Raw genomic sequence first — 11504 nt, forward strand, 5'->3', positions numbered from 1 at the left:
AATAGAGAGCTACAATATGATCTAGCAATTCCATTCCTGGGTATATATCCAGGAAAAAACCCCACTAATTTGAAAAGATACATGCACTGCAATGTTCATAGCAGCACTATTTACAGTTGCCAAGACGTGGAAGTGACCGTGAGCACCCTTCATATAAATGGATAAAGAAGATGTGGCATATATAAACAATGGACTATTACTCTGCCATAAAAAAGAATGAGATTCTGTCATTTGTCACAACATGGAAGGACCTAGAGGGAGAGTGTTGCTGCCGTGGAAGGTGACATCCACAGGTTTTGGGGATTAGGATGTGGACATCTTTGGGGAACTGTTATTCTACCTAATCACTCCTGCCCCCTGGTAAGGGGAAGGATGCTGCCAGCTTTATTTCCTGGAGTAAGTAAAGGAGGCGCTGTCCTTATGAATGGGCTTCCTAAAGGCAAACATCACCCAGACTCCTGGTTAAGAGCGCCCACCCTCGAGCCAAACTGAATCCGAGCCCAAATCCCAGCTTCCCATGTTCTAGCCGCCTCTTACCAGCTCTGTGCTTGCATTTCCTGCAAAACAGAAATAAAAATAGAAATAATAATATCTATCCAGGACCAGCTGCATAATCTGGGGGGCCCACTACAAAATTAAAATGTGGAATCCCATGTTCAGAAACTAAGAATTTCAGACATGCACAGCAGAGCATTAAATTTACCTGAGGACATATCTCGAACCTCATCCCCCACTCCTGGGGGTGGGGTGTTCTGGGTCTTGGGCTTTGCCAGGGATGAGGCTGCTGTCACTGAGCCCAGTCTTTCCTTCCCTCTCACACTCTCAAACAAGCAGGGGCAGGGAGTCCCAGTGGTCTGCAGCTACCATCCAACTGACCCACAAGAGAGGAAATGGGAGTCACTCCCCACCGCACCTCTGGGCACAGTCCTCCTGGGTGAGAGGCGCAGACCTTTCTAGGGAGTGGCCAGATCCGGGGAAGGGTAGGGGAGCCCTCCCAGACTTAATGCCCAGAAGCCTTCCTAGGGTCACCTGTTTCTGCCCTGGGTTCCGGCCATCAAACATCACACATCACACACATCCTCATCTCTGGGCCTTTGCACTGGCTGTTCCCTGTGCCTGGAACACATCTCTTCCAGATAGCAATAAATCTTGTGTCTCGGACTCCTTCAGAGCTTTGCTCAAATATCTTCTGGAGATACTTTCCTTGGTCATCCCGAAGTTGCAACGCTTCCCAGATACACCCCCCCTACTACATACCCCCAACTGTTTGGTATTTCTCCACAGCACTACTTCCCATTATTTGATTCACCACTTACCCTACCTATTTTCTATTGTCTGTCTTTTCCATTCGGAAGGAAGTGCCACCAGGTCAGGGATTTGTGTCTATTTGATTTTGTACTATGTCCTCTGCACCTAGATTGGTGCCTGGCATACAGAGTAGGTACTCAATAAGTGTCAGTTAAAAGAGCAGTCAGCTACTTAGGCTCTGAATCCAGAGTTCCTGGGATTGGACCCCAGCATTGCCCACTGGCCAACTGTTGCCTCGGGCACGTATTTTAAATCTCCCGACCTCAGTGTCCTCAGTAGTAAAATGGGACTGTTTTTGTGATTCACGGAAGCATGAGTTACCCTGGCTGATCCTCCACAAATGGGGAGTTATTTTCACTGTTATTACCGCAGCTACACCCCTAGACACCACCTGTGTGAGTTTCTCTTTATTTTTTCCAGCTTTATAGAGAGATAATTGACAAGTTAAAACTATATATATTTAAGGTGTACAACGTGATGTTTTGATATCCATGTGCATTGTGAAATGATTATCACACTCAAGATAAACAACATACCCATCGCCTCATATGGTTACCTTTTTTTTTTTTTTGCAGGAGATCTACTCTTTCAGCAAATTTCAAGTATACAATACAGTATTATTAACTAAAGTCACCAAGCTGTGCATTAGAACTCCAGGACTTACTCATCCTGCATAACTGAAACTACATACCTCTTGTTTTTTTTTTTAAATTTTTAACACCTTTATTGTGGTATGGTTCCTGTACAGTAAACTACACGTATTTGAAATGTACAACTTGATGAATTTTGATAGATGTCTACACCCATGAAACCACCACCACAATCAAGATAGCTAACATTTCCATCACTCCCCAAGAGGTGCAATATTTGAATTTCCAATTTATCCCTTCTCACCCCCTTACCACCTGATAATCATTAAGTTTGTTCTCTATGTCTATGAGTCTGTTTTCTGTTTTGTAGATAAGTTCATTTGTGTCCTTTTTAATTTTTTAGATTCCACATATAAGTGATATCATATGGCATTTTTCTTTCCCTTTCTGGCTTACTTCACTTAGAATGACAATCTCCAGGTCCATCCATGTTGCTGCAAATGAAATTATTTTATTCTTTTTTATGGCTGAGTAGTATTCCATTATATATATGTGCCACGTCTTCTTTATCCTGTCATGTGTTGATGAGCATTTAGTTTGTTTCCATGTCTTGGCTATTGTGAATAGTGCTGCTATGAACATTAGGGTGCATGTGTCTTTTTGAATTACATTTTTCTCTGGGTGTATGCCCAGGAGTGGGGTTGTTGGATCATATAGTAAGTCTATTTTTAGTTTTTTGAGGAGTCTCCATACTGTTTTCCATAATGGCTGCACCAAATTACATTCCCACTAACACAGTGTAGGAGGGTTCCTTTTTCTCCACACTCTCTCCAGCATTTATCATTTAGAGACTTTTTAATGATGGCCATGCTGACTAGTGTGAGGTGATACCTCATTGCACAGAACTTTTTACACTTTGGCCAACATCCTCTCACTTCCCACACCTACCAGCCACTGGCAACCATCATTCTACTCTGTTTCTAAGAGTTTGACTTCCTTAGATTCCACGGATAAGTGAGATCACGCAGTACTATCCCCGCGTTGTTTTCCATAATAGCTGTATTAATTTGCATTCCCACCAACAGTATAAGAATTTGAACCCTTTTCTCCACATCCCCACCAACACTAGTTATCTTTTGTCTTTTTGATAATAGCCATCCTAAGTTATACCCAAGGGTATAACTCAAGTGGCAGAGCGCATGCTTAGCATGCATGAAGTCCTGGGTTCAATCCCCAGTACTTCCTCTAAAAATAAATAAATAAACCTAATTACCCCCCCCCCCCGAAATAATAGACGCAGCATAAACTTGTGATCGTGTTGGATGCGTTTTTCTTTTTCGCTTTTCATTGGGTGCTGCTTCCTCTTGGTTGCCAAAGGCAGTGGAGGAAAGCTGGAAGTTTTGGGGCGGTGGTCACTAGGGGACTCCTCTGCGACTCTGCCCCCTGGCAAGGGGATGAGGTGCAGAATTTGAAGTCCGCCCCTCGCCTAACGGTCCCTCCCTCTGCAGGAGCCCAGTGCTGGGAGAAAGGAGCGGGGCTTACCACCTACTGCCCTCACCCTGCCGCTCCGGTGTCCCTGGACCGCCCCTTCGGCCTCGGGACTACATTTCCCAGCGGCGCTCGCGCGCCCCGGGGCTGGAGCTCCTTAGCGGACAGGGGGCGGCCGGCGCGAGGCCTTCGGGGACTGGTAGTTCGGTGGGCGGCGCTCGGAGCGCTTTGGTCCGGGTTTGAATCCCGCCCACCCTCATTCGGCTCCTCGGGAAGGCAGGCAGGCAGCGCGCCCCGCGGTGAGTTTGCCGCGGGAGGGGACGGGCGGCCGGCTGGGGGCCGCGGGGCGCGGGGAAGAGTGGGAGGTGGGGAGGAGGGGGTCTGCACCTGCCCGTCGCGAGCGGGGAGAGGCGCGGAGGGAGCGGGGGCGGCCCGGCTGTGCGCCAAAGGCGATGACAGCCGCAGGGTCCTCGCCCCCAGCCCCCCGCCTGTCTTGTGTCTGCGAGGGTCAGGGGTCTGGGGGTGGCTGCGGGTGGGTGGTGGGCTCGGCAGGAGGGAGTGTGGCAGTGGAAGTGCGTGGCCCTGTACGTCCCAGGGCGGGAGATTCTGCGGGATCCCGCACATCCGGACTTATGTCAGACGGCCTGAGTGTAGCAGGCCTGACAGGTGGAGTTCGCGGGTGCCTAGGTGTCTGTGTCTGTGTGGGTGTGTGGTTGCTGCAGAGTCCGCTTGTGTGTCTGAATATGGGCAGCTCACGTCTTAACTATGAGAGGGGCATGCTAATCTGATGGGGTGGCAGGCGGAATGAGGGGGACCCCCGGACACTGGAGAGGCCACCTGGGAGTTAGGAGGGCCAGTTATGCACTTGGCGGGCTGGGGCATGGACGAATGATTTGGAAGGAACATCTGAACCAATCTGAGGCGCATTAGAGCTGGGGGAGCTCCTTGGAAGGCATTTGAGGGTTCACAGGGGACACATATGGAGTTTCCCAAATGAGAAGGTATTTGGAAAATGGTTTTTGAGCCTCCAGTGATTCTAGGGGCAAGTGCTCAGCTGTGGGTAGGGACTGGGAGCCTGACTGGTGCCCACACCGGAAAGGGGGCAACCTCTGGGGGACTGTCCCTGGGTGAGACTGAGGGTGGGCCTTGGTGTCAGCCAGACGCGATCATGTGTCTGGAGGGTGATTTTGAGTTTTTAAAGCTACGTCTGCAGATGTGTTTGTGTCTTTCTGCCCAGTGTCCCAAGTGTTTATCTGAAAATATCTATGTTTCTGCAAGGTTGTGGGTGTGTGTGTGTCTGTGAGTGTGTGTGTGTCTGTGTAGGTTACCTGTAGTTTGAAGTTGTGTGAATCTGAATCTGCACATTTGCACATGTGTGGGGGCAAGAGGGTTTTATTGTTTCAGAAAGGCCTGCAAGGCTGAGGAGGTGTCTCTGACCTTCCAGGTGTGTGTGTGTGTGTGTGTCTGGGTGTATGTGTGTGTCTGTGTGAGTGTCTGTGTGTGTGTCTGTGTCTGTGTGTCTGTGATGCTGAGCTTGTAGACAGATTTCCACATGTTAGTGTGTCTGATCTGCTGGTAGGTCTCAATGTTTTCAGGGAGGCCCACAGGGCCGAAGGACTGATTCTGAGATTGAAAGTAAGCCATCATGAGTAGGAATTTAGGGGGAGTCCAAGAGGGGAGTCACAGTTCACACCTGGGTGGGGGAAGCCTCAGCAGGGATGGGTCCCCAGGTGAGACAGGATGGGCCCTGGGGTGTCAGGTGGAGGTGGTCTGAGTGTCCCATAGCGGGCCATTTGAGCTTTAGGTCTGAAAGTGTTTGTGTTCTGAGTGTGTGTGCATCTGGGTGTGTGTAGTATTTGAAGCTCTGCGTGTCTGCACATTTGTGTGTGTTGTGTGCGCGCGCACCTGGGTGTTGCTGACCCTGTGAATGTGTTACTGCCTGTTTGTGTGTGTTTGAAGATGGGCAAGTAGGACTCTGAGGCCAAGGGTGGAGGGGGGGTCTCAGAGTTTCTGAAAGTATCCCATGTGCCTAGGAGTGTGCTTGTGTGATCCTGGGCAGGGGTCACCTCCCACCTGGGTGTCGTGCGTCTGATGATTCTACAGGTCACGCCCCACCCCCAGCCCCCCCTGACGGGTCCCCAGGCCCCTGTGCCTCTGAAGCCTGAGCCTCTTGCCTTTCCCTGGGAGCCCTGGACTGGACAGTGGGGAGGCGTCATGCGGGACAGGACGCAGTCCGAGACCAGGCAGGCGCACGGCAGTGGCAGGGACAGTGGTAAGCGGAGGCTGGGGGCTTTCCTGCAGGAAGAACCCCCCCGGCTCCCCCTCCCTAACAGCACAGTTGCAGCAGCGCCGTGACGCGCGCCGGCGGCCCAGGCGTCTCCGCCGCCTGACTCGCGTTCGGGGGCGGGGGCGGGGGCGGGGGCGCGCGGCTCGGAGCGGCCCCGCCGCGTCGGGCCCCGCGAGTGTGTGCACAGCGTCCCCGGGCGCGTCGGGAGCCGGTCCTGCGCGGCGCCGCGGCCGAGCACCGAGTAAGGCGGCGCCTGCCCGGGGGCCCGGGCGGGGCGGGGGGCGCGGGAGCCCTGGGGCCGACGGGGCGCGCGGCGGGGCCCCTCGGGGAAGCCGCGTCCCTGCCCCCGAGGGCGGCCGGCGGCCGGGGGGGCGAGTCCGGGTCCGAGGATTTCTCGGGCCGGGGGGAGGAGCGGAGACTGGAGGGGACGCAGGGGGCTGGGGCTGTCCTGAGAAGGGACGGCGGGGACTCCCACCACGACTCTGAGTCTGGTCCCCAGGTTTTAGGAGGTAGGAGGGGCAGATCTGGGGATCTTGTAGTTTGATGGATAAAGCAGGAGGTGAAGGAAGGGGAGCTGCGGGACACTGGAGTGCTCCTTTGGGGACCCGGGGGCCAGCCACGACGTTTGGAGGGCGGGGAGTCTCTCCCAGGCTTTTGCGGGCGCCAAAGGAAGCTTAAGATTTGCTTAAGAGGAGGCTTCGCAGAAGGCTATGGAGCCTGCCGGATGGTGCGCACCTGTGCCTGGTTGTTGGGGGGCGGGGAACCCTCCGCGGCTGCACATCTTAGATGGACAGACTCTGGGGGATGGACCCTGGTGACACCAGGGTGGCCCTGGGTGTCAGCCACAGGGAAGCTGTTGGAGAGGGTGACTTGTGTTTTCAGGTTGTACATCTGCAGTGTGTGTGTGTGTGTCAGTGGGTCTCAGTTTTTTTCAAGGGCTGAACGGGTGTCTCAATTTTAGAAGTGTGTCTTGGACAGTTGCAGTGTGTGTGTGAGTCCCTGAGGGGCTCCCCAAGTTCCAGGCGAGGGGGCTCACTGGGTGTCTGATGGTCCTGCAGGGCCAGCCCCGATTTTCCAGCCCCCCTTGAACAGGCAGCCAGGCCCTGGTGCCCCAGCTGCTCTGAGCATGCAGCTCTGTGACCTGGGGGTCTTCTCTAAGGATCTGTCTTCCCGGGAAGACCTGGCCCAGACGGGGGCCTGGACGGGGGGGGGGTGGTGGGGGAACAGGTGAGAGGCCAAGTTGGAAGGTCCCAGCAGAGACGGTGGTGCAGGGAAGATGGAGCTGGGAGAGGAGGGGAAGGAAGAGGACCCTCCCCACCAATATCAATAAAATCAGAACCAACACAGAAACTCTGTCTCAGACCCTGTTTTCATCACTTGATGTGTATTTAATCATATTTCATCCTCCTGTTTAATCCTCTATTGTCCTCATTTTCTTGGAGGGGGAAGCTGACAGCAGAAGAGGTTAAGTAACCCCTGAACCAGGGGTTGACAGGTAACATAAAGGATTCGTACTTAGATTTGAATTTCAGGGAAATAATTGCGCGTTAGCGTGAGTGTGTCCCAGGTATTTCATGGGACTTGCCTACACCTCAACATAACAGAGTAAATGAGCAAAAATGATTTCTTTTAGGTAGACATGTCCCAAGAAATGTTTAGGACCTACTTATATTAAAAAATGATTTGTGTATTTCAAACTCGATTTTCAGTTTACTGTGTATTTATTGTAATGTTCTTAATTTAAATCTGGTGTACCTGATCCTGGCCGTCCCTCAGCTAGTGACCAGCAGGCTGGAATCCCCCAGCCCACACCCCCAGACACACTGGCCAAAGTCCTGCCCCGGATGAGGCTGGGGTGGACTCGGGGTCCCAGGACCCCACAGTTGAACCTGCTACTAAGCACCATGAATTCAGGGCTGGCCCCTCCCAGGGGCTGTGGAGAAGGGTCCACGGACCGGCCCCCTCACCTTCACAGCAGCCCTGAGAAGCAGCCACTGGGCATCCTGCTCCAGCATGGGGCCCCGCGATCAGGGAGGTGAGGTCCAGGACTGGGCCACCTGGTCAGGCTGCCTTGTAGCCGAAGGACAGCACTGAGGTACGGCAATGAGAATGCTGGTCATGGGCTGCACTTAATGAGCACCTGCTGTGTGCCAGACACCAGAGGATGACCTGATACTTAATTGAGTGACTGCACCTTCAGGGTCCCAGCATTCTGCATCATAATTTTTCTTCTGTTTTGTAAAGGGACATGAGCCCCAGACCCATGATCCCTGCCCTTGTCCTTGCCGGGCGCCATGCCTAACACTCTCCCCTCATCACATTGTGGGCCCTGGAAGCAACTCATGGAGGGAGGCATTTCCAGCACTCCCCCTTGGCTGTCAGGAACCTGAAGACGTGGGGAGGGGACCCAGCTGCCCCATTCCGCCCAGCTCCCGAGAGCCGTGCTGGGCTTCACACCCGGGCCACGTGGGTCCACAGACAGGCACTAACTTTTCCTGTCTCCTGCCCGTAGGGAGGACCAGTGCTGTCACGATGCTGCCTCTAAGCACCATCCAGGGCGAGGACACTGATCAGGTGAAGACCACACCACCGGAGAAAGGAGGTGAGACACACATGGGGTGAAAAACTGTGTCGGTGGGAGTTGGGAGGGCCTCCAAGGCACAGCTGATGGGGAAGGTTGACCCTGAACACTGGTCCCAGCCCTGTACATCTCCCACTGGCTCCCCCTGGGGTGGGAGGGCCCTAAGGGGCACCTAGGATAGAACTTCCCCCACATTCATGTCATGTCAGTGAGTCCTGTCACTCCCCTTCTCACACCCTGCAGGAGTGTCTCCTGGGAGCTGGAAGCAATCTGGGCTCCTTTTTGTGGCCTTAACACCCTTGTTGTCTTACTCCAGCACCTTCTCTCACTGACTGACATTCCTTGAATGTTCACTGTGGGTGTACGGGATACAATTAACACATGTCTGTGGGCAGTGCTGTGCAACCTCCAGGAAGTGTCCTAACCTCTCTGAGCTTTGGTTTTTTCATCTTTAAAGTTGGATGAAGGTAGTAACCATCTCCGAGAGTCATTATGAACAACCAAATAAGCTACTTTGTATAGAATACTTAAAAGAGCTCCTGGCACAGAGCAAGGACTCAACACATGTTACCTCTTGTCAATGGTTTCATGGTGAAGATTTTATTATTATTGAGTTTCTCAAGCCTCAGACAGCAAGATGGCCTCATGTCTCTTTGCTCCTCCCTCAGCCCTGCCTCTTGAGAACTCTGATGAGCCTGCAAACAATACCTCCAACAAGGAGGGAAAGATGTCAGCCAAACTCCTGCCGATCTGCCCCCTGGTAAGCCTGCGTGTTTTCTCCCTTTGGCAGAGGACCCTGGGCTCCAAGAGGCCAGCACATGCACCACCCTCTCTGCCCAGCGGAGACCCTTTGTTGGCTGAGTGCTCCTTGTGCTGTTGAGGCTGTGGTCCCATCTCCTGGGGGATGGTTTTCCTTGGGGATGCTGCCTGGTCTTCCTGCCTCCTCTTTCCGAATTCCTGCCTCTGCTCTGTGCCACCTCCTCCAGGAAGCTTCCACTGAACACTTCATATCCATCCCTTTCTCACCCTTTCTCTTGCTGAATTTTCTTCAGAGTAATTATTGCTACCTGAGCGCAAACTTCGTAACTATTCGTTCATCATCTGTCTTCCCTACTAGACTAGTTCTCTGAGGGCAGGAACCCTCTGTGTCTTGTTCAGTGGCACATCAGCCCTGTGTAAGGCGCGGTAGACGCTGTGTACACGTGGGCTGAATAGATGTGGGAAGGAAATAGGGATGGTCCCGCTGAGGCCGGCTGCTGTGGTGTGTCCACCTGTTCCCATTCCCCCTTTCCTGCTAACACACTTCATTTTTCCTGGGGAACCACCTGTTTTCCCTGCACTTTGGATGGATCTGAGCTCATCCTCAAACCATCTCTGGGTACACTGCTGAGCAATCAGAGCAGGCGATGCCGGGGTCCCTGGGATTGGGCCTCAGCTTTGGCCAATGAGAACTGATCCTGAGGGGGCAGTTATTAATATTCCATTAGACAGAAGTGTAGACTGAGGCAGGAGACGGTCAGGTCGTTTGCCCAAGGATCCCCAGCTGTACGTGGCCAAGGTGGAATCCAAGCCCGGGTGGGCTGGCCCCCGAGCCCACGTGCTCAGCACCCACATTGAGGGGAGTGGGCTGTCCCCAGGGCACTGATGTCCTCCTCTTTCTTCTCTGTTCTCTCTCCTTTAAGCCAACTGTTTGCTTCGCCTATTACTTGGAAACGGATGACTCTGACTCTGACTCGCAGTCTCTTCCTGAACCTCTGAAACCTGATTCTGATTGCACCTCCCCTTCCAAGCCGGGTGCCGAGTATGAGGAGATCCAGACCTGGGAGTGTCCCCTGTGCTGCCTCAGCGTTCTCTGCCTTTCCTAATTCCTGACCCTCTGCTTCCTGCTCCACACTGCAGGCCCCAATCATGCATGCTGGCCTGCTGTGATGCAAAATTCCAAAATACAGCTGCTTAAATAAGCCAAAAGTGATCTCTCTCTCCTGGTGATGGTCTGTTTGTAAACCTTGCAGGGCAGAGGTGGCGTTGGGAGCTGGGGTTCTCCGATCCTGGTGCTCTGTGCACATGGTGACGTGGGCTCACCCCCACATTCAGTCCACATTCTTGCTTATGAGAAGGGGGATGAGGGAAGGGGAGACACACTTTGGTCCTTCAAAGGGCAACTCCTACAGGACGGCTATATCACTTTTCCTCGAACCTCATTGGTCAGATCAGAGTCACATGACCACATCTAGCGCCAAGAGATGCCGGGAGGTGTAGTCCTGGCTGAACAACCATGTACTCACCCAAACTTCCATCATTATCCTGAAGGAGGGTGGATGTTCTCTCTACCACCGACCTGGTCCATTACGGAACTTAACCCCCAGCGCCAGGCTGTGATAGGTACATGAGTGAATGCGTTTACTCTTTAACACTGCATGTCCCACCCACTGACTAGGAGCCCCGCCATTTTTAAACAAATTATCAGAATAACAAACATTTCTTGGGCACTGACCATGCAGTAGGCACCTAGCTTGTTTCTTTACACTTTTTGATTCACTTCACCCTCACAACCACGTGATGGGTTCTGTTATTTTCTCTGTTTCCGATATAAGAGAACAGAGGCACAGAGAGCTCATGTCACACAGATCAGAAGTAGCCAAGCCAAGACTCAGACGCAGGCAGTCTGGCTCCAGAGTCTGTGTCCTTGCCCATCATGTGGACACTGGGAGATTCTCAGATGGTCCTACATCCGTGAGTGAAGGAGTCTCTTCTAATGTTCATGGCCAACAGGCACGTGTGAAAGTGCCCAACATCACTAAACAGCAGAGAAACGGAAATGAAGCCACAGTGAGATGTCACCCCACACCTGTCACAATGGCTATCGTCAGAAAGACCACTCGGAACAAATGTTGGAGAGAATGTGGAGAAAAGGGACCACCTGTACACTGTTGGTGGAATGTAAATTGATGCAGCCACTATGGAAAACAGTATGAAGATTCCTCAAAAGCTAAAAATAGGACTGCCATAGGATCCAGCAATCCCACTCCTGGGTATTCATTCGTTGAAAACAAAAACACTGTTAAGAAAAGATTCAAATACCCCAATGTTCATAGCAGCATTATTTACAATAGCCAAGATATGGAAGCAACCTAAGTGTCCATCCCAGATGAATGGATAAAGAAGATGTGATACAAACGCGCACACACGCACACACACACTGGAATTCTACTCAGCCAAAACAAGAAGGAAATTCTGCCATTCGCAACAG

The 11504-nt window shown here is 52.5% G+C and overlaps 1 protein-coding gene across 1 annotated transcript; it reads left to right on the forward strand.

Annotated features, from left to right (window-relative positions):
* The first annotated feature begins 5600 nt into the window (after window positions 1-5600).
* Window positions 5601-10226, forward strand: LOC140698565 (uncharacterized). The gene is made up of 5 exons (XM_072968861.1): window positions 5601-5658; window positions 5720-5914; window positions 8186-8275; window positions 8923-9014; window positions 9937-10226. Exons 1-5 carry the CDS (start codon window positions 5601-5603, stop codon window positions 10117-10119), a joined length of 618 nt encoding a protein of 205 aa, XP_072824962.1. The 3' UTR covers window positions 10120-10226.
* The last annotated feature ends 1278 nt before the right edge of the window (window positions 10227-11504 follow it).

Source organism: Vicugna pacos, chromosome 9 (genome assembly GCF_048564905.1).
Source record: "Vicugna pacos chromosome 9, VicPac4, whole genome shotgun sequence".
In the NCBI taxonomy this organism is placed as follows: Eukaryota; Metazoa; Chordata; class Mammalia; order Artiodactyla; family Camelidae; genus Vicugna; species Vicugna pacos.